The sequence below is a fragment of the Mesoplodon bidens genome (genome assembly GCF_964165515.1).
Source record: "Mesoplodon bidens genome assembly, chromosome: 13".
Classification (NCBI taxonomy): Eukaryota; Metazoa; Chordata; class Mammalia; order Artiodactyla; family Ziphiidae; genus Mesoplodon; species Mesoplodon bidens.
The window spans coordinates 63,460,005-63,483,770 of NC_138169.1; the positions used below are offsets into that span (position 1 = coordinate 63,460,005).

The 23,766-nt window shown below is 40.7% G+C and overlaps 2 protein-coding genes across 7 annotated transcripts in view; one reads left to right on the plus strand and one right to left on the minus strand.

Annotated features, from left to right (window-relative positions):
* KATNAL2 (katanin catalytic subunit A1 like 2) overlaps nt 1-23,766 on the plus strand; it is an 88,177-nt gene that overhangs the window by 8,003 nt on the left and 56,408 nt on the right. The window lies entirely within an intron of this gene.
* Nucleotides 5,575-7,352, minus strand: LOC308627082 (elongin-A-like; the record flags this gene model as incomplete). Its single annotated transcript, XM_081252790.1, has 1 exon — nt 5,575-7,352. The coding sequence occupies exon 1, from the start codon at nt 7,285-7,287 to the stop codon at nt 5,575-5,577; it is 1,713 nt and encodes a 570-aa protein (XP_081108916.1). The 5' UTR covers nt 7,288-7,352.

A 23,766-nucleotide genomic window follows, 5' to 3' on the forward strand; every position in this document is an offset into this window, starting at 1 on the left:
CTATTATTTGTTCTTGTAGTTTCTTTAGGTGTAAGATTAGATTGTTTATTTGAGATTTTTCTTGTTTCTTGAGGTAGGATTGTATTGCAATAAACTTCCCTCTTAGAACTGCTTTTGCTGCATCCCATAGGTTATGGATCGTAATGTTTTCGTTGTCATTTGTCTCTAGGTATTTTTTGATTTCCTCGTTGATTTCTTCAGTGATCTCTTGGTTATTTATTTACTTATTGTTTAGGCTCCATGCATTTGTGTTTTTTACGTTTTTTCCCTGTAATTGACTTCTAATCTCATAGCACTGTGGTCAGAAAAGATGCTTAATATGACTTCAATTTTCTCAAATTTACCAAGGCTTGATTTGTGACCCAAGATGTGATCTATCCTGGAGAATGTCCGTGTGCACTTGAGAAGAAAGAGTAATCTGCTGTTTTTAGATGGAACGTCCTATAAATATCAATTAAATCTATCTGGTCTGTTGTGTCATTTAAAGCTTATGTTTCCTTATTAATTTTCTGTCTGGATGATCTGTCCATTGGTGTAAGTGAGGTGTTAAAGTCCCCCACTATTATTGTGTTACTGTCGATTTCCTTTTTTATAACTGTTAACATTTGCCTTATGTGTTGAGGTGCTCCTATGTTGGGTGCATATATCTTTATAATTGTTATATCTTCTTCTTGGATTTATCCCTTGATCATTATGTAGTGTCCTTCCTTGTCTCTTATAACATTCTTTATTTTAAAGTCTATTTTATCTGATATGAGTATTGTTACTCCAGCTTTATTTGATTTCCATTTGCATGGAGTGTCTTTTTCCATCCCCTCACTTTCAGTCTGTATGTGTTCCTAGGTCTGAAATGGGTCTCTTGTAGACAGCATATACATGGGTCTTGTTTCTGTATCCATTCAGCGAGCCTGTGTCTTTTGGTTGGAGCATTTAATCCAATCACGTTTAAGGTAATTATCAATATGTATGTTCCTATTGCCATTTTCTTAATTGTTTTGAGTTTGTTTTTGTGGATCCTTTTCTTCTTTTGTGTTTCCCACTTAGAGAAGTTCCTTTAGCATTTGTTGTGGAGCAGGTTTGTAAAGCTTTTGATTTCTCTGTCGAATCTGAATGAGATCCTTGCCGGGTAGAGTAATCTTGGTTGTAGGTTCTTCCCTTTCATCACTCTAAATATATCGTGCCACTGTCTTCTGGCTTGTAGAGTTTCTGCTGAGAAATCAGCTCTTAACCTTATGGGAGATCCCTTGTATGTTATTTGTCATTTTTCCCTTGTTGCTTTTAATAACTTTTCCTTGTCTTTAGTTTCTGTCAATTTGATTATTATGTGTCTTGGCGCGTTTCTCCTTGTGTTTATCCTGCCAGGGACTCTCTGTGCTTCCTGGACTTGGATGGCTGTTTCCTTTCCCATGTTAGGGAAGTTTTCGACTATAATCACTTCAAATATTTTCTCCAGTCCTGTCTCTCTCTCTTCTCCATCTGGAACCCCTATAATGTGAATGTTGTTGCATTTAATGTTGTCCCAGAGGTCTCTTAGGGTGTCTTCTCATTTCTTTTCATTCTTTTTTCTTTATTCTGTTCCACACAACAAAAAGAATGAAATATCTAGGAATAAACCTACCTAAGACCTGTATGCAGAATATTATAAGACACTGATGAAAGAAATTAAAGATGATACAAATAGATGGAGAGATATACCTTTTTTCTCTTTTAAGAGATGCATTTAAAGATTTAAATTTCCCTCCAATCACTACTTTGCCTGCTTCCACATGTTTTAATATGTAGCATTTTAATTTTTTCATTTTCATTCAATTTCAAATATTTTCTAACATCTATTATGATTTTTCTCCGACCCGTAAGTATTTAGAAGTGTATTATTTGCATATGGGAAGTCTATTGATACCTTTTGGACATTGTTTTCTAGATTAACTGCATTGTGTTTACATAACAATATTCTACATAACAATCTACATGATTTCAGTCCTCTAACATTTGTCAAGAATTGTTTTATGGCTCAGTGAATAATTAATTGTGTTGTTCAAATCTTTTATATCTTACAGATTTTTTCTTCTTCTTCTGTTAATTATTGAGGAAGGCATATAATATCTCTCACTGTGATTGTATTTTTTTGCCTATTTCTTGTCTTGATTTTGTCAATTTTTGCTTTATTTATTTTGATGCCATGTTATTATGTACATAAAAATTTAGGATTGTTATCTTCAATTAATTTGTGTGTTTTATGTGAGATAGGGGTTAAGCTTTGTTTTTTTCTTATTTGGTTATCCAGTTGCTCCAGTACCTTTAAAAATTTTTTTGAATTACAGTGGCAACCTTGTAAAAAATCACATTACCATATATTTGTGGGTCTATTTCTGAACTCTCTGTTCTGTTCCATTGATAGATTTATCTATCTCCGTGCCAATATCAAACTATCTTAACTATTGTGGCTTAGTATTAAGCCTTGAAAACTGGTAGTGTAAATCCTCTGACTTAACTCTTTTTCAGTGCTGTCTTGGTTATTCTAAATTTCCACATAAATTTTAGAATCAGATTTTCAATTTATACAAAAAAGTCTGCTGAGCTTTTCGTGAGATTTCATTCAATCTCTAGATCAATTTTCAAGAGAATTAACATCTTAACAAAATTCATTTTCCCAATTCATAGACATTGTATCTTCTTTAGTACCTCTTATCCCTATTTTGTCATTTTCAGCATAGAGGCTGTATTAGTGTGCTAGGGCTGCCATAACAAAATGTCATAGACTGGGTGGCTTAAACAACAAAAATTTATTTTCTCACAGTTCCGAAGGCTAGAAGTTCAAGATCAAGATGTTGGCAGGTTTGGTTTATCCTGAGGCCTTTCTCCTTGGCTTACAAATGCCACCTTCTTGCTGTGACCTCAATATGATCTTTCCTACATTGGAGAACATCCCTGGTGTGGCTTTGTGTGTCCAAATTTCCTCTTCTTCTAAGGACACCAGTCAGATTGGATTAGGGACCACCCTAATGACCTCATTTTAACTTAATCGCCCCCTAAAGGCTTTATCTCCAAATACAGTCACATTCTTAATTATTTAGGGTTAGGGCTTCAATGTATAAATTTGGGGAGGAAAGGACACAGTTCAGCCCACAAAAGAAATCTGAAACATCTTTTGTTAGATTTGTTCCTATCTGATTTTTATATACTATTGTAAATGATATTGGTTGAAATAGTTTTTCTCAAGTCTGTGTCTGAGAGTTCCAATATCTTGAGGCCCATGTGAATCTGTTTCAGTTGTCTGTAATTCCTAATGTTTTTCATTTATGTTGTTCTTTTCTTAGACTGTATATGGCAGTGTAGTTGATGGTTTGTTTTTAGAAATAATTTGAGATGAAGGATGATGATATCTTCCTGTAGAGGTAATTTAGGCTTGTTTCTGTCTTGTGCCTGGGGAGAGGAGCTAGTAATCTAGGAATATCTCAATCTAAATTCAGGGTCTGAGATTTTTCTGGGCCATACAGAGCTTAGGCAGCCTAACTTATCCTTTGTCCTTATTCCTTGGACTGATTAAGGACTGAGTATTCATTGGTTTTACCAGGGTCCCCTATCTTGGTGGGTCTTGGATTAGAACTTTTGCACCTGTAGCACTTTGAGGTTGTCAAACACACTACTCAGCATCTTAGCCTCTTAGAAGCAGGCAAATGTCTTGGAGAAAAATTCGATTCAAGTGCCATGGTCATGTCTTTTTATTAATTGAGTACAAACACACACACAAACACACACAGTTGTCTGGAGAATAAAATCCTATAAGTGAAATTGCTATATCAGAGTTTGTATATGTGTATGTTTGATATATGTGCATCTGTAGAATACAATTCTTGTGGAAATAAATAAAAACCACCCAAACTGAACAAACAGAGGCTATTTATTGAGAGCTTGCTATAGCAAGGGAGTCAGCTACCATCACTTGCATTTGGCAGGCAGGGGAGTGGGAAAGCTTTATAGTGAAAAAAAAAGGGAAGGTTTTAGTATTTTCTGATTGGAGGTTGCTGACTTGGGAAATCCGGAGTTGGGCCTAACTAGAAGTGGGGCATCTTATGTGATTTGGAGATCATATTTGGCTTTCTCTGGTTGGTCCTGATTTGGAGGCTGAGGGCAAAAATAGGGAGGCTGGGGCTTCCCTGGTGGCGCAGTGGTTGAGAGTCTGGCTGCCGATGCAGGGGACACGGGTTCGTGCCCCGGTCCGGGAGGATCCCACGTGCCGCGGAGCGGCTGGGCCCGTGAGCCGTGGCCGCTGGGCCTGCGCGTCTGGAGCCTGTGCTCCGCAGTGGGAGAGGCCACAACTGTGAGAGGCCCACGTACCACAAAAGAAAAAAAAAAATAGGGAGGCTGGCAGTTTTTGACCAAATCCTCACTATTCTGGGCCAATTGCTAAGGAGGTTGTGATTTCGTTTCCTGGACTGATTGCTGGAGAGTCTGTGATTTGGTTTTCTGGGATGGTTGCTGCAGAGGTTGTGGTTTGGCTTCCTGAGCTTATGTGGTTCTGGCCATTCGTCATTTATATATTCAATTTCTCATCCTAAAAGTGATACTGTAGTACCAAAGAATATATATTTAACATTTGCCTATTAACTTCCATAGAAGTTGTATTAATTTATCATCTACTAGTAATGTCTGATCATCTGCCCCAACACAGCAGGCTATTAACCTTTTGAATTCTACTTAACTGATAGGTGGAAATTTGTATCATATTATGGGTTTTTTTCTTTATTTTGAATTTAATTGAATTTAATTTTTTTATACAGCAGGTTCTTGTTAGTTATCTGTTTTATACATATTAGTGTATATATGTCAATCCCAGTCTCCCAATTCATCCCACCACCACCACCTCCCTCATATTATGTTTATTTGCATTTTAGTAAGATTGAGCATCTTGTCATATATTTAAGAGTCATTTGTGTTTCCTTTTGTGTGAACCATCTTTTCCTATGTTTGCCCATTTTTATAGTAAATTATTGGTCTTTTTCTCTCATTAATTTGTGGGCCCTTATTATATATAAAGGAAATTGGCCTTCTGAATGTTAACTGAGTTATAAATATCTTTCCCAGTTTGTTGTTTATCTTTCGACCTTGTTTTTTTAATATATTTCTAAATTTTTATGTGGTCAAATATATCAGTCTTTTTAATTAATGGCTTCTGGGTTTGTGTCCAAGAAGACCTCATCTACTCTGAGAGTAAAAAAAAAAATTCTCATGTTAAGTACTTTTGTTTATTTATATAAACACAATCTGGGGATAATATTTGTTAAGACTATGTCATATTGTTTACAAAGAGGCTAGTTAACAACAAAAGTATAATGGATCTTAAAATCGTCAGTGGGACTGAGGCATCTCATCTTCAGAATTCTGAAGTGTTCTCCAGGCAGGAGGCAGTGGCTATGGCAGCTCACAGGTGCAGCACTTGAAAACTACAGGAGTCAGAGTCCAAAAGTTTCCACAAAGCAAAACATTCTGGTCTCCTTTGGAAGTCCCATTCCCTAACACCCACTGCCCTTGTATTCCTCCTCTGGAATTCCAGCTCCAAGGGAAGGCCTCAATTTACCGTTGGGAGAACCTGTTCTTGAAATCTTTAATTGTCTTGGCCATCATGGGGGTGATTTTCTTTGCAGGTTTCCTGCTGCTGACTACCCGCGGCAAGTGGGTACTGGTGGTGCTTGAGCAGGCTCCGGCTGGCTTCTCATGGGTGAGGTTAAGGCTGTTTCTGCTGGAGGGAGTATGGATGGTTCCTGTGGGGTACAGGGCTGGCTTGATCTTGACTTTTTCAGGGGCAGCTGCTTCTCCTATTTCAAACTTCTCCTGCCTCCTTCGAACGTCAGAAGGTGGCCTGGGCAGAGAGTTGAGAAGGATCATCTTTGCTTGTCGGCCTTTGGGCTTATTGGCTTGTGCAGATTGGATATTCATTGTCAGTGCTTGAAGCCGCTGCTCTCGGGCATCCTGAAGCCGCATGTACATCTCTCGCCATGTCTCGTGCTCTTTTGGCCTTTCTTTCCTAAAGTTTTGGTGAGAGTGAATTTTCCATAGTTTGTCTGTTTCTTGGATTAATGCATGATTGTCTTTCTCTATGCGATACAGCTGATCAGGTGCACAGCTCTCCAAGATGGGTTCAAGAACCGAATATGGGACTCCTCCCACTTTAAAGATTGAATTGATGTTGTTTCTAAGTACCCAGATGCACTGCTGGCGCAAGGTCATCATTTTGGCAAGATAGGTACGCTTGGAGCCAGAAAACACTTGCATCTTAGAATTCATTCTACGTCCAGTAAATCCAACTTCTTCCTCTTCCTGGGGTGAAGACAGTGCTTTTTGCTTTGGTCGTAAGGAGGACATCAATCCAGAGGCAAGAAGTGGACGGTCATTAGCCTGGACCCTGCGTAATGGGGGGTCCGGCCACGCTGGTGCATCAGTGGTGACTTTTTCCAGCTTGGCCCAGATGTTTCCAGAGGGCTGCAGCTTCTCTGATCTGTTTTCATTCACCTTAGGTAGTTTGTGAACCAAGTCCAAGTTTTCACTTGAATCATATTTTTTAGGTCCTTTTTCTTCAAGAGCAGTGGCTGAAGTTTTCATAATCTTTTTCTTTTTCTTCCTAGGCTGGTCGTAGTTGAGGTATGACTCAAAAGACATGGTGGGCGGCTTGAATTCTTTATCCATATCCACCTCCTCACTGTTAGGGAGAAAGCCCTCAGGCTTTCCATCCAAATGAGGAGGTCTTACTTTCTCTTCTTGAAGCTTTTGGTTATTGGAAACCTTCTCTTTCACCTTGGGTAACAGGCCTCTTGCCCCCTCTGCTATGTCCAAGCAGTGGCGACTCTGCTTGTTTTTGTCCGGTTTGGTTTTCTCGGAGTCTTGGTGCTTCCGCTTTTTAAGGTGTGAAACTTGTCTGAAGGGAGGTAAAACCTGGATGCTGCGGCCCTCTCTTTCCTTCTCTTTCTCGACACCACTAGAGGGTGGATTCTCGTTTGCTCTGTCCCGGGGGAGAGGCCGCGGCCTTTCCTCTCTGGAGAAGACCAGGCCTGATTTTCGTCTGGTCAAGGCAGAGGACTTCTCGTGTCCCTTGGTACCGACCAGGCATTTGTCCCTGTGGGGAGGCTGGTGTCCCCTGCTTAGACTCCCAGCCCCTCTCCCCTGGGGTGCACCCAGGTGGCGGTCTCCTCCGAGCTCCAGTCTGGCCCGATGGGCATCTGAGGGGCCTTCCCCAGGCCTCTGCTGTGCAACACGGGCCTCCGCCAGGCGTCTGTGACAGTCCCCGTACATCAGACAAGGACGGATAGACTGTGGAGGGGACCGGCTGTAACCAGATGATCCCCGCTCCGAAGAATAAACTGGGGAACCCCCGCGGCACCGCCTTCTGTCCTCGCCCCTCTCCCGGCCGTGGGACCCGTGGCAGGGCCTCACGACCTCTGAGGGGTGTCTGTGGAGCTCCGGTCTGTGCTCGTGGCCGTGTGATCGGTCTTTGCGGGCTGCGCGGTGTGCGTGGCCGTGCCCCTCCATCGCCTCCTTCTACGAAGGAGCGCCCTCTGGGCGCTGCCGGGAATTGTTCTTCCCCAGGTCCCTCTCGTCAGGCTCGTGGTTTCCGTCCACTGGAACCAGCCTCCTCCACAGCGCCGCCAGGTCCCAGCCAGGCTATCGACGCGCTGGCGTTTGTGCCCGCGACTGGCCGTCCGGCCGACCCCACTCTCTGTGAGAACGGCCGCCGCAACGGGCGAAGCCAGTGGCGCTTCTGTTCTCTTCACGGCCTTCTCCGCAACCTCGTGCCCGGACGCCGCCGCCCGGCCCTGCCCTGCCCCGAGCTCCCCTGGGTGCGCACGGCACGGCCCCGCCTCTGGCGCTCGGGGCGTGGAGCCCCCGCGGGAACGGCCACCAGCGCGCGTCCGGGACGCAAGGAAGCCCCAGCGCCCCCTTCCTGAGGGGGCTGAGAGCTGTGCCCAAATTACATCACCACCAGTCGGGAGTCCCTGGGCCGCCCCGTCCCACTTGGGTCCGGAGAGCAGCAGGAATCAATCAACAGTGACGACCACCCTAGCGCTGTGCGCTTGCCATCGACTAATTCCAGCCTCTACACAACCAAAGAAGAGTTATATTATCCCCATTGTACGGGGGAGTAAACTGAAAGTCTTAGAATTTATTAGATCTAAGAACTCCTGACAGTTATTTTTATTTTGTTTTCAATATTCTCAGTAGTATCAATTGACAGTTCTAACGATTACTTACGTAATAATAAGTCAAGCTTAAAGAAATAGTACGTAATGGGCTTCCCTGGTGGCGCAGTGGTTGAGAGTCCGCCTGCCGATGCAGGGGACACAGGTTCGTGCCCCGGTCTGGGAGGATCCCACATGCCGCAGAGCGGCTGGGCCCGTGAGCCATGGCCGCTGAGCCTGCGCGTCCGGAGCCTGTGCTCCACAACGGGAGAGGCCACAGCAGTGAGAGGCCCGCGTACCACAAAAAAAAAAAAAAAGAAAAAAGAAATAATAACAGAATAAATAAGTAAAACCACCACATTCCCACAACCCAGATACACTAAGGTATTATTACCCAACAGTGAACGTTGGTGTATATCCGTATATCTTTCCAGATCCTTTGCTATGTATGTATATACACATACATGCACACACCCGTATGTTTTATCAAAATGAAATTGTATTGTAAATACTGTTCTTTAACCAACTAGTTCTCTAGCCAGAGTGCAAAACAGGATCATGCATTGTATCTGGTTGTATCCCCTATGTCTCTTTGAATTTGCACAGCTTCCCCCATCCCCTACCTTCTCTATTTCTATTTTATTTATTTTATCTTCTAGTTTTATTGAGATATAATTGACATACAGCACTGTATAAGTTTAAGGTATACAGCATAATGATTTGACTTAATACATCATGAAATGATTATCACAAGTTTAGTGAACATCTAGCATCTCATATAGATACAAAATTAAGGAAATAGAAAAAAATGTTTCCTTGTGATAAGAACTCTTGGGATTTGCTCTCTTAACTACTTTCATATATAAATACAGCAGTATTAATTATATTTATCATGTTGTACATTATATCCCTAGTACTTATTTATCTTATAACTGAAGTTTGTACCTTTTGACCACCCTCATCCAATTCCTCCTCCCTCCACTCACCGCCTCTGGTAACCACAAATCTGATCTCTTTTTCTATGAGTTTGTTTGTTTGTTTTTGAAGTTTAATTCACTTACCATACTGTGTTAGTTTCTGTTATATAACATAATGACTTGATATACATTCGATTTATATAATTTCAAAATGATCAACACAGTAAGTCAGTTTTGAGTTGTCATCATACAACGATATTATATAGTTATTGACTATATTCCCCACACTGTACATTTCCTACCCGTGACTCATTTATTTTGCAGCCAGAAGTTTGTTCCTCTTAACCTCCCTCACCTATTTCTTTGCTCCTTCCCGCTCCCCTGTGGCAATCACCTGTTTGTTCTCTGTATCTATAACTCTTTTTCTGTTTTGTTATGTTTGTTCATTTGTTTTGTTTTTTAGATTCCACATATATGTGAAACCATATAGTATTTGTCCTCAGTTGGATTTATTTCACTTAGCATAATACCCTCTAGGTCCATCCATGTCATTGTAAATGGCAATATTTCATTCTTTTTTTATGGCTGAGTAATATTTAATTGTATATATATGCCACATCTTCTTTATCCATTCACCTATTGTTGGGCAATTAGGTTGCTTCCATATCTTGGCTATTGTAAATAATGCTGCAATGAACACAGGGGTACATAGATCTTTTCTAATTAGTGTTTCATTTTCTTTGGATAAGTACGCAGTAGTGGAATTGCTGGATCATATGGTAGTTCTATTTTTAATTTTTTGAGGAATCTCCATACTGTTTTTCATAGTGGCTGCTCCAATTTACATTCCCATCAACAGTGCAAGAGGATTCCCTTTTCTGCACACCCTCACCAACACTTGTTATTTGTTGTCTTTTTGATAGTAGTCATTGTGACAGGTATGAGGTGGTATCTCACTGTGGTTTTGATTTGCATTACCCTGATGATTAGTGATGTTGAAAATCTTTTCATCTGCCTGTTGGCTGTCTGTATGTCTTCTTTGGAAAAATGTCTATTCAGATCCTCTGCCTGTTTTTTAATCCAGTTGTTTGTTTTTTGATGTTGAGTTGTATGAGATCTTTGTATATTTTGGAAATTAACTCCGTATTGGATATATTTTTTGCAATTATATTCTCCCATTCAGCATGTGGCTTTTCATTTTGTTGATGGTTTCCTTCGCTGCACAAAGCCTTTTACTTTGATGTAGTCCCATTTATTAATTTTTGCTATTGTTTCCCTTGTCTGAGGAGACATATTCAAAAAAGCATTACAAAGATCAATGTCAAAGAGCTTAATGCCTATGTTTTCTTTTAGAAGTTTTATGGTCTCAGGTCTTACATTTAAGTCTTTAATGCATCAAGTTTATTTTTGCGCATGGTGTGAGAGAGTATTCTGGTTTGATACTTTTGCGTGTAACTGTCCAATTTTCCCAACACCATTTATTAAAGAGGCTGTCTTTTCCCCATTGTATATTCTAGCCTCCTTTGTTGTAGATTAACTGCCCATATAAGTTTTGGTTCATTTCTGGGCTGTCTGTTCTGTTCCATTGATCCATGTGTCTGTTTTTGTGCCAGTACTATACTGTTTTGATGACTGTAGCTTTGTAGTACAGTTTGAAATCAGGGAGTGTGATACCTCCAGCTTTGTTCTTATTTTCTGAAGATTGTTTTGCCTAATATTTTGTTGAGGATTTTTACGTCTATGTTCATCAGTGATATTGGCCTGTAATTTTCTGGTTTTTTTGTGATGTCTTTGTCTGCTTTTGGCATCAGGGTGATGCTGGCCTCATGTTTGGAAGAATGTGTTTGGAAGTGTTCCTTCCTCTGCAGTTTTTTGGAACAGTTTGAGGAGGATAGGTTTTAGGTCTTCTCTAAATGCTTGGTAGAAATCACCTGTGAGGCCACCTGGTCCTGGACTTTTGTTTGTTGGGAGTTTTTTTTTTTATTATTATTACTGTTTCAGTTTCATTACTGGCAATTTGTTTGTTCATATATTCTATTTCTTCCTGATTCAGTCTTGAGAGATTGTACATTTCTAGGAATTTGTCCATTTCTTATAGGTTGTTCATTTTATTGGCATATAATTGTTTGTAGTTGCCTCTTATGATCCTTTGTATTTCTGTGGTGTTGGTTATAACTTCTCCTATTTCATTTCTGACTCCGTTGATTTGGGCCCTCTCTATTTTTTTCTTTTCTTTTTTTTTTTTTTTTTTTTTTTTGCGGTACGCGGGCCTCTCACTGTTGTGGCCTCTCCCGTTGCGGAGCACAGGCTCCGGACGCGCAGGCTCAGCGGCCATGGCTCACGGACCTAGCCACTCTGTGGCATGTGGGATCTTCCCAGACCGGGGCACGAACCCATGTCCCCTGCATCGGCAGGTGGACTCTCAACCACTGCGCCACCGGGGAAGCCCTCTATTTTTTTCTTGATGAGTCTGGCTAAAGTTTTATCAAGTTTGTTTATCTTTTCAAACAACCAGCTCTTAGTTTCATTCATCTTTTCTATTTCTTTTTTTAGTCTTTATTTCATTTCTGCTCTGATCTTTATGATTTCTTTCCTTTTATTAATTTTGTGGTTTTTTTCTTTCTCTAGTTCCTTTAGGTGTAAGGTTAGGTTGTTTGAGATTTTTCTTGTCTCCTGAGGTAAACTTGTATTGCTATAAACTTCCCTGTTAGAATTGCTTTTGCTTTGTCCCATAAATTTTGGATAGTGTTTCTTTGTTTTAATTTTTTTTCTCCAGGTTTTTAAAATTTTGTCTTTGATTTCTTCAGTGAGCCATTGGTTGTGTAGTAGCATATTGTTTAGCCTCCACATGTTTGTGTTTTTGCATTTTTTTCTTGTATTTGACTTCTAGTCTCATAGTGTTGTGATTGGAAAAGATGCTTGTTATGATTTCAGTTTTCTTAAATTTACTGAGACTTGTTTTGTGGCCTACCATGTGATCTATCCTGGAGAATGTTCCATGTGCACTTGAAAAGAATGTGTATTCTGTTGCTTTTGGATGGAATGTTTCATATATATGGATATGATCCATTTGGCCTAATGTGTCTTTTAAGGCCAGTGTTTCCTTATTGATTTTCTGTCTGGATGATCTGTCCATTGATGTAAGTGGGGGTTGTTAAATTACCTTACTGTTATTGTAATACTGTCAGTTTTCCCCTTTCTGTCTGTTAATATTTGCTTTATGTATTTAGGTGCTCTTGTATGGGGTTCATATATATTTACAGTTGTCTTCTTCGATTGATCCCTTGATCATTATGTAATGTCCTTCTTTGTTTCTTGTTACAGTCTTTGTTTTAAAGTCTTTTACCTGATATAAGTATTGCTACCCTGGCTTTCTTTTCATTTTAGTCTGCATGGAATACCCTTTTCCATCCTTTTACTTTCAGTCCATGTGTGTCTTTAGTTCTAAAGTGAGTCTCTTGTAGGCAGCATATATATGGGTCTTGTTATTGTGTGCATTCAGCCACTCTATGTCTTTTGATTGGAACATTTAGTCCATTTACATTTAGAGTAACTATTGATAGATATGTACTTATTGCCATTTTATTAATTGTTTTGGGGTTGTTATTGTAGTTCTTTTTCTTTCTGTCTTCTTTTGCTCTCTTCCCTTGTGATTTGATGACTATCTTTAGTGTTATGGTTGGATTCCTTTCTCTTTATGTGTGTGTGTATCTATTATGGATTTTTGGATTGTGGTTATCATGAGGTTTATATATACCAATATATATTTTAAGATGCTGATCTTTTAAGTTCAAATACATTTTAACAATCCTACATTTTTACTCCCCCATGTTTATTGTTTTTGACATCATATTTCCCATCTTTTTGTTTTTTATATCCCTTAAATACTTAATATGGATATAGATGAGTCTAGTATGCTTGTCTTTTAACCTTCCTACTAGTTTTACATGTGGTTGATTTACTACCTTTATAGTATATTTGCCTTTACCAATGAGATTTTTCCTTTCATAATTTTCCTATTTCTAGTAGTGGTCTTTTCTTTTTCACTTAAAGAAGTCTCTAACATTTCTTGTAAAGCTGGTTTGGTAGTGCTGAACTCCTTTAGCTTTTGCTTGTCTGTAAACCTTTTGATCACTCTGTCAAATCTGAATGAAAGCATTGCCAGATGAAGCATTCTTGGTTGTAGGTTTTTCCGTTTCATCTCTTTAAATACATTGCCACTCCCTTCTGGCCTGCCGAGTTTTTGTTGAAAAGTCAGCTGATCGCCTTATGGGAGTTTCCTTGTACTTAACTTGTTGCTTTTCTCTTGCTATTTTTATCTCTCACTTTATCTCTAATTTTTGCTATTTTTATTACAATATGTGTTGGTGTGGTCCTCTTTGGGTTGATCCTGTTTGGAATCTCTGTGATTCTTGGGCCTAGATGTCCATTTCTTTTCACAGGTTAGGGAAGTTTTCTACTATTATTTCTTCAGATAAGTTTTCTTCCACTTTCTCTCCCCTTCTCCTTCTGGGACCCTATAATGTGAGTGTTAGTACCTTGATGTTGTCCTAGAGGTCTCTTAAGCTATCCTCATGAAAATGTTTTTCCTTTTTTCTGTGCAGCTTGTGTGATTTCTACTACTCTGTTTTCCAGCTCACTGATCCATTCCTCTGTATTATCTAATCTACTGCGGATTACCTCTAGTGTATTTTAACATTTCAGTTACTGTATTCTTTATCTTTGGCTCTTCTTTATGTTTTCTAACTCCTTATTAATAACTTCCAACTGCTCACTCTGCTCACCCAATCTTCTCCTGAGTTCTTTGAGCATCTTTACAGTTATTACCTTGAACTCTTTATTGGGTCGATTGATTATCTCCACTTCACTCAGGTCTTCTTCTGGGGTTTTGTCTTGTTCCTTCATTTGGAACATATTCCTCTGTCACCTCATTTTGCCTAATTTGCCATTTTTATTTCTATGTATTTTGTAGGTTGGTTATGCTTCCCAACTTTGGAGAAGTGGACTTTTGTAGATGTCCTGTGTTTCCCAGCAATGCACTTCCCTCTGGTCACAAGAGCTGTATGCTCTAGGGGTGCCCCCTATGTGGGCTATGTGGGTCCTTCTGTTGTGACAGGCTGACTACTGTGGGTGGTCTTGTATGCCTGGCTGGTTTACATATAGCAATATCTATCTATCTATCTATATCTATCTATCTATCTATCTATCTATGTATATATATATATATATCTATGTATTTTTAAAAACTGGTTTGTTGCCAGGCCCTGTCTTGTGCTGAAGCTGCTAGTCACTGGTGCATGAGGCGGGGTCACAAGGCAGCTGGGTACAAGGCCCTGGTGTGTTCTGGGGCTAGTGCTGGTCTGCTGATGGGTGGAGCCAGGTTCTAGGATGGTGGTTGTGGGGCTAGGTGTCCCGGATCCACTAGATGGCCTGCTGGTGTGGGGCCTGTTCCTGACACAGTTGTCTGTGGGATCTGGGGTGTCCTAAAGCTGGTGTTGGCCTGCTGGTGAGTGGGGCTGGATCCTGGGGTTGGGGGCTCCTGGGGCTAGTGTTGGCCTGCTGGTGGATGGGCCCAGGGCCAAGGGGTTCCCAGGACTAGTGGCGGCCTGCCATGGGTGAGGCTGAGGCCCATGAGGTCCCGGGGCTAGTGCAGGTTCACTGGTGTGAGGGTTCTGAGGAACAGGACTGTGGGCTCGGGGGTATTAAGGCAGCTAGCCTACTGGTGGGTGAGGTTTTATCCCCACCCATCTGGCTACTTGGCCTGAGATGTCCCAGTACTGGTGCTTCTAGGCTGGTAGGTGGGGCCAGTCCTAGCACTAATAAGCTAGAGGGAGGATTCCAGAATGACACTGGCCAGCAACAGTGTCCTGTGGTAGAACAAGCTTCCAAAAATGGCTGCCACCAGTGTCTGTGTCCCCAGGGTGAGCTCCAGTTTCCTCCCACCTCTCTAGGAGGCTCTCCAAGATCACCAGGTGCATCTGACCCAGGCTCCTTTCAAATTATTGCTTCGGCCTTAGGTCCCAGCACATGTGAGATTTTGTGTGCATTTTAAAGATGAAGTCTCTATTTCCCACAGCCCTCTGGCTCTCCTGAAAGTAAGCCCCACTGGCCTTCAAAGCCAAACATTCTAGGGGCTTATCTTCCTGGTGCAGGACCCCCAGGCTCAGGAGCTAGATGGGTGGGGATAAAACCTCACTCACCAGTAGGGTAGCTGCCTGAGGGCCTGAACCCCTCACTCCTTGTGGAGAACCACTGCAATTGTAATTATCTTCCCATTTGTGGGCTGCCCACCCACGGGTATGGGTCTTGACTATACAGCATCTCTGCTCTCCCTACCTGTCTCCTTGTGGTTCCTTCTTTATGTCTTTAGTTGTAGAAGAACTTTCCTACTAGTCTTCTGGTCTTTCTCGTCACTAGTTGCTCTGTAAATAGTTGTAATTTAGGTGTGCCCATGGGAGGAGGTGAGCTCAGGGTCTTCCTACTCCACCATCTTGGCCGTTCTCTCCTATTTTATTTTTAATGACACTAACGTGTTCAAGAAACCATGCCAATTGTTTTGGAGAACATCTCCCTTTCTACAGTTGTCTGATTGTTTCCTCAAGGTTTCACCTGCTGTTCTATCCCTGGTGAGACTGTGGTGTCACCTTACTGTGATGGCAGTCTGATCTCTCCATCATGCAGCCATGTTGCAACTAGAAAGTAGCCTGTCCATAATCTAGTTCCATGTTTAATAACAATGGCATGGCACAGCAAGTCCCCTGTGTTTCAGTAGGCTTTATACTTCCCTGAAATCCCCAATTCTATAACCAGTTCAATCTCAGGATTGACAACAAGTGCCTCCCTTCATGGAACACTGTTCCTGAGCGTAGTTGACCTGTTCTGCTTTTGTATTAAATACAATACATACCTTCCCTGGATGTGTAGATACCCCTTCTGGTAGTTCTAGTGCTTTGTCAAGTTGTGCAGCATTTGGCACTTGGGAAGTTTCTTGGTAGAAACAGGAGGTAATCAGGAAACAAATTAGAACCTATGGGTATATATATTCAAGCTTTTAAGTGAATATTAGATGCAAGGACTGTAAAATAGAACTATAATGAAAACATTTGAAAGAAGAAATGTGTCCTTTTTAACTGTTTTTGAGATGGACAGCTTAATGCAAAATTTGGATCTTATTACAGAAATTGAAACGAGCTCATGCAAATTAATCTCCATTGCACCCATAAAAAAGAAATTAAAAGCACGAATGCTGTTTGTGGTGTATATACAGTAACATTTCCTAAATATCTTCTGGGTCTAAAGCTAGGAATGATATTCAATGCTTTCTTTTCCTCAGGCTACAGTATCGTAGGATTCAATTTTGAATCTGATAATGGAGGCACTTTTGTTGCACAGTAGCCCACAAAGGAAATGAAGAAGTAGAAAACAGCCAGATTATTGAAGCAGAGACAAATGAGACACCCCAGTTAGATGCTCATTTCTGGACCTCCTTTCTTTGGTAGACAGAAACTAATTGAGCATCTAATTGTGTCCATTTCAGGGGCACACCATCTTTTACAGTTTAAATTGACCATTGGCGGTGGCCATTTCTTAGTCTTTTAATTCAGAAGACAATTTTCTATGATAATTTGAATGGCATGAGTAGAAAGGTGTTATAGATCTGGCAAACTTTATACTTTCAATTAACAAATTTATAAGACCATATTCTGTGTTTCAAGTAACCGCACGCCTTAAATATTTAACACTAGGTATTTGAATAGAGTTTTCTTATCTCTCCTTAAATTCTGAATTTACATCAAACTTAAAGAAGAAGTAGCATTATTATTTTAAGGCCTGGGCACCCCAACTATAAGGTAAGAAAGCCATTTTTGAAGCAACCTCATTATCAAACAGTTCTAAGTCACTGAACCAAAGAGTATCCTTCAGTCCCCATCATCTGCTGTAGAGATCAGGACTGTTTGCCAAACTTTGTGATTCCAGCCATAAAGCCCTAGAAATACTCTTGATTGGAGTTGGGACAGCTGTCGTTTTCCAGGAATATAATAAAAACTTTGCACAAGTCCCTCTGATAGATTGTTTATAGTCTTTCAAGAATATGATCAACATTGCTCAGATCAGCTCAGAATCCGGAAGTCCATCCCAAGAATTAGAGCTTTGCCTTCCTATTCATCCTGACGTACCATGAGTTCACTAGGTCAGTGGTGTTCACTGTTTAAGCGACTCTCCAGGGATTCTAAAAGGAATTTGAGGGAGATTATTCTGACAAATCCTCCAGCTCAAGTTTGGTGAGGGCAGCTGTGAAAGCCAAAGCTCTCCCTATGGATAGCGGACAATAAGACTCCTATGTTTCTCTCCCTCAGTGTATACGCACATGGAGGGAGGGAGGTAAACTCAGGGGGACATAGGAGTAGGAAGTGTAGTGTGGAGGAGGAGCTGCCTTTGGGTGACTTTGTCTGGATCTTTCCCTCCTAGTGAATGGAACACCCAAGGCCAGCATCAGTGTCAGGACATTTCTCACCCCACCTCCATATCTACTGATGGAGGGGAGGGGAGGGAACCCAGATGTCAGAGTGGCTCATCTGCCAAGGTGATGATGGAATTCCTTAGCCTGGAAGTGTTTTGATCTGTGAACAGTTGAACCCAAGCCGACGTGTTTCTTTGTTCTTTACTTGCCAAAGTATTGAAGTTAAACAATTCAGAAGTCTATGGATAAAAAATTGAGCTGCTGTGCCCCCATCCCTTTCCTCTACCCAGAGGTAACTACACATCTAGATTTTTATTCCTTTCTTTTTCTATGAGTGAAAGAGTGTGGGTATGTATTTCTGTGATTTTTCACCTTACATATGTCTTAGAATTAGGTGGATTTGCATCTGCTCACATAGAAAGATGTTCAAGACATATTATTAAGTGGGGGAAAAAGCAAGATGCCCAACAGTATATACAAAATGATAAACTTTTTTGCAAATTTAAAAGAATTTGTTTATATATATGTTGATATATTCATAAACCCCTTTCAGAATGATTACATGACAAGTTAACAATGGTGGATAGGGTGAAGAGAGAAACGTTTCTTTTTAAATTTTTTGTACTAATCAAAGTTTTTCTTTGTCAAATTTAAACATTACCTTTTTTTTATAAGTTTATTGGAGTATAATTGCTTTACAATGTTGTGTTAGTTTCTGTTGTGTACAACAAAGTGAATCAGCTATATGTATACATATATCCCCATAGCCCCTCCCTCTTGAGCCTCCCTCGCCTCCTCCTTATCCCACCCCTCTAGGTGGTCACAAAGCATAGAGCTGATCTCCCTGTGCTATGCAGCAGCTTCCCACTAGCCATCCATTTTACATTTGGTAGTCTATATACGTCAGTGTTACTCTCTCACTTCGTCCCAGCTTCCCCTTCACCCCTGTGTCCTCAAGTCTGTTCTCTACGTCTGTGTCTTTATTCCTGCCCTGCCAATAGGTTCATCAGTACCTTTTTTTTAGATTCCATGTATGTGCGTTAGCATACAGTATTTGTTTTTTTCTTTCTGACTTCACTCTGTATGACAGACTTTAGGTCCATCCACCTCATTACAAATAACTCAATTTCGTTCCTTTTTATGGCTGAGTAATATTCCATTGTATATATGTGCCACATCTTCTTTATCTATTCATCTGTCGATGGACATTTAGGTTGCTTCCATGTCCTGGCTATTGTAAATAGTGCTGCAATGAACATTGTGGTGCATGACTCTTTTTGAATTATGGTTTTCTCAAGGTATTATGCCCAGTAGTGAGATTGCTGGGTCTTATTTTTAGTTTTTTAAGAAACCTCCATACTGTTCTCCATAGTGGCTATATCAATTTACATTCCCACCAACAAAGCAGGAGGGTTCCCTTTTCTCCACACCCTCTCCAGCATTTATTGTTTGTAGTTTTTTTTTTTTTTTTTTTTGCAGTACGCAGGCCTCTCACTGCTGTGGCCTCTCCCGTTGTGGAGCACAGGCTCCGGACGCGCAGGCTCAGCGGCCATGGCTCACGGGCCCAACCGCTCTGCGGCATGTGGGATCTTCCCGGACCGGGGCACGAACCTGTGTCCCCTGCATCGGCAGGTGGACTCTCAACCACTGCGCCACCAGGGAAGCCCTGTTTGTAGATTTTTTGATGATGGCCATTCTGACCCATGTGAGGTGATACCTCATTGTGGTTTTGATTTGCATTTCTCTAATGATTAGTGATGTTGAGCATCTTTTCATGTGTCTGTTGGCAATCTGTATGTCTTCTTTGGAGAAATGTCTTCCACTCATTTTTGGATTGAGTTGTTTGTTTTTCTGATATTGAGCTGCATGAGCTGCTTGTATATTTTGGAGATTAATCCTTTGTCAGTTGCTTCATTTGCAAATATTATCTCCCATTATGAGGGTTGTCTTTTCATCTTGTTTATGGTTTCCTTTGCTGTGCAAAAGCTTTTAAGTTTCATTAGGTCCTATTTGTTTATTTTTTATTTTATTTCCATTACTCTAGGAGGTGGGTCAAAAAGGATCTTGCTGTGATTTATGTCAAAGAGTTAAACATTACCTTTAATTCACACTTTCTTTCTATTTGGGAGTGGACGGTAAGTGGGTGGAGAGAAAACACAATGTCTTCAAAATCTTTCCTCGTCAGTATATATAGATCTACTTCGTTCTTTTTATTGGGGCATAGTGATACATAGTAAGCCTGTATCATGATTTAGTTAACCACTAATGGACATTTTAGAGTATTTCTCATTTTGGAGGGGAATACACATAATGCTGTATTAGACATCCTTGAAGATTTATTATTTTGCAGATGTGAAGTATTTCTATAATATAGTATAATTGATCTGGCATAAATGGTGAGTTATGGAATTGCGGGGTCAGTGGGCATGTGCATGTTTCCTTTTGCTCTATAAAAGTGTTGTACTAGTTTATATTTCCACCAATTGTATCTGAGTACATATTCTTTCACACCTTGCCAACTCTGAATATTATCTGGATAAAAAATTTTAAATTTCTGCCTTAAAAATTTTTGAGATTCTTTTTGAAAGAAGTTTATTTTTTTCCAAATGAACTGAGGAAATATTAACACTACTTAAGGTGGTTTCTTCAACTTTTTTGTGTACTGCAAGTTGTGATAAAACCAGAAAGAAAACATATAAAGGACATATCTGCCTAGATGATTTTGTGTTTTCTTTTCTGTCTGGGGAGTCTACCCTGTAGCCACATTGACTCACCAAGCTTGTTACAGCCAAGTCATCAGAGCAAGTAAAGAAGCATCATTGCCGCATCCCAAGACATGACCAGGCTCTGCCATCAGGGTGGTGAAGAGGCCCTCACAGCAGTGTGGGTGATAAGCAGCACCCCCATTTCCATTTTGAATAACTTCAAAATATTGCATGAAATCATTTCTATTTCCAGTCATATCATTTATTTTATATTACTCAAAACATTGCTCAAATTATTTACATTCGTTTTAGCCTTTTTCTCCCTAACTCTCCCTGTTTTTATGCATTTTAAAACAGCTTTATTGAGATATAATTCATATGCCATGCAACTCACCCATTTATTTTTTTATCTTTTATTTTTCTAAGATGATTCTTTTTTTGATTTTTTTTTGGCTGTGTCGGGTCTTCGTTGTGGCATGCAGGATCTTCGTCGTGGCGTGTGGGCTTCTCTGTAGTTGTGGTGTGCGGGCTCTCTATCTGAGGCACACTAGGGGCTCAGTTGCCCTGTGGCACGTGGGATCTTAGTTCCCTGACCACGGATGGAACCCGCGTCCCCTGCATTGGAAGGCGACTTCTTAACCACTGGACCACCAGGGAAGTCCAACTCACCCATTTAAAGTGTGCAATTCTATGGCTTTTAAGGACGGGGTGATGGTTAAGGGGTGCAGAGTTTCTTTTTGGGGTAATGAAATATGTTTTTAAATTTTCATGGTGATAGTTGTATAAATCTGATCTGGGCTCTACCCAGGTGATCACCTTTAGGAAATTCAGGGCTGTCAGCCAAAGCCAGTGCAGTGTGTGTCGTACTGAGGAGCACAAGCAAAACACTCCCGGCTGTTTTTTCTCAGCATCTTAGTCATAAGGGACCATTTGCATTAGTGCGTGTTTAGATTAGGAAGAAGCATGTGCTTTCAGAGTGAAGGATGGAGGGTCTCTGAACTATATGAACAAAGCAACTAACAGCTGTTAGGTACCCACCAAACACTGACCTGATGCTGGCAGGGCACCCCACAGTTTGCAAAACACCAGGTGGAAATCGACCTGGTCAGTGTCCAGTGCAGTCCCTCTGGGGATATTCATGGCTTTCATGGCTCTTTAATTCAAATCCTTTTGTTCTCAAAGACCTTTGCGTACAAATGAGATGGATGGGCTTTGCATACAGCAGGACTGTGTTTTTCAGGAATTAAAGGCATAATCTCCTACAAGACGCACTACTCCTGGTGCAGCAGGGTGACTAACTGAGGTCTAGCCAGTAGTTGCTTTGAAATGGTCACTAAAATTGTGAGATTATGTTTGAGGAATTGTAAGAGACACCATTTGTTGCTATGTGAGCTCAGCTAAGACTGGCAACCACGGTTGTTTGATTCTGGCAAATTTGGCACAATTTTTGGCAGATTAGAACAGCAGCTTCTCTCTGGTCAGATGTGAATGTGCAGGGGCAGGAGTGGACACTGATGAGGAGGGGTTAATGCAGGGGAGGAGTTGATGGAGGGAAGGCCGGGACCAGAGACCTCGGTTCTGAGTCTAACCCCCAAGCATGAGTTTGAGAATGTGGACATTTAGAAACATATCCCATCAATCTTATTACTGCTTGTTTAATATGCAGTTTTATTTTTATTTTGAAAACTTGATTTGGACTAAATTTTGTGATGATTGTCATCTTTTTTGTTATGTAAGTAGTAATTTGGAACTACCTAAATTTCGTGAAGTACTTCCCTTCCTCATACACTAGATGGCACTACAGGCGAGGCAAATCAACTTAGAAAAATAGAGCCGTTGACTACCAAGGCTAATTTTGGTAGATGAGAAAGGTTTCAGTCTTCACCAAGAGTTGTTGTGTCAGCATCTTCAGAAAGATGAGGGAAAACTGCCAGTGTTGGACATCTTAATAGGATGTCATTTTGTATAGTGGCTTTCGAGTTTTTTTTTTACTGTGACCAACTGTGAGACGTTTTAGACTGGGATCCAGTGGACACACACATGCAAACGCAACAAAAGTTTCACGAAGCAATACTAAGCCTTCTTACCTGTTATGCATTCTGTGATAATTCTGTTGTGTTGAACTATGCTGCTTGTAGCCCATTGATTTCATGACCTGTAGTTTGACAAAAACAGTTTTCTAGTGGACCTATCAAGAAATATCAGTCTCTGCTTAGCACTTGGCACCATGCCAGGTACTTGGGGGCGCCATGAAGAAATACTTAATTAACTATATTTCTGTTTTCTGGGAAAGAGAAGAGTTACCTTGAGAAGCCTTAGAGAGCAACCCTGTAAGACACTGCAAAAGTATGCCCACAGACTAAAAAAACTGCGGAAGCAGATAATTGAAGTGAAGATATTATGGAATAGTTGGATCATACCTAAGCTCTTACTCTGATATGATTTTTTTTTTTTTTTTCGGTACGCGGGCCTCTCACTGTTGTGGCCTCTCCCGTTGCGGAGCACAGGCTCCGGACGTGCAGGCTCAGCGGCCATGGCTCACGGGCCCAGCCGCTCCGCGGCATGTGGGATCCTCCCGGATCGGGGCACGAACCCGTGTCCCCTGCACTGGCAGGCAGACCCTCAACCACTGTGCCACCAGGGAAGCCCAGTTACTCCGTTTTGATTTTTAAACGCATCTTTTCCTTAATGGTTAAAGCAGACGTACAATTTGTCTGATAGGCTACAGAACAGGCTATTCTATTCAAGCCAAATCACGTATACGCCAGAATGACTTCCCCATACCTCAATATGTGAAAATTTCTTGCATTGTAACCTTTTTAGATTGGCTTTTTTTACTAAGTAATATGCATCTAAGTTTCCTACATGTCTTTTCATGGCTTGGTAGTTTATTATTATTTTTTTTTCCAACGGATTAATATTCCATTGTGTGGTTGTACCACACTTTCTTTATCCATTCATCTACTGAAGGGCATTTTGGTTGCTTTCGGCAATTATGAATAAAGCTGCATCAGCAGCTTCAGTGTGCAAGTTTGTGTGTAAACGTAAGTTTTCAACTCTGGAGTAAATACCAAGGAGCGTGACTGCTGGATCATATGGTAAGGGTATGCTTCATTTTGTAAGAAACCACCAAACTGTCTTCCAAAGTGGCTGTACTCTTTTGCATTCCCACCAGCAATAAATGAGACCCATTGCTCTGCATCCTCATTGGCATGTGGTGGTGGTGTTAGGGTTTTGGATTTTCACCATTCTAAGAGGTGTGCAGTGCTATCTTGTTGTTTTAATTTGTCATTCCCTGGTGACATATGATGTTGAGCATCTTTTTATATATTTATTTACCATCCATATATCTCCTTTTGTGAGGTGTCTGTTCATCTCTTTTGCCCATTTTTAATTGGGTTGTTTATTTTCTTATTGTGGAGTTTTAAGAGCTCTTTGTATATTTTTTAAAATAGTTCTTTATCGGATGTGTCATTTGTAAATATTTTATCCCAGTCTAAGTCACTGTTTTT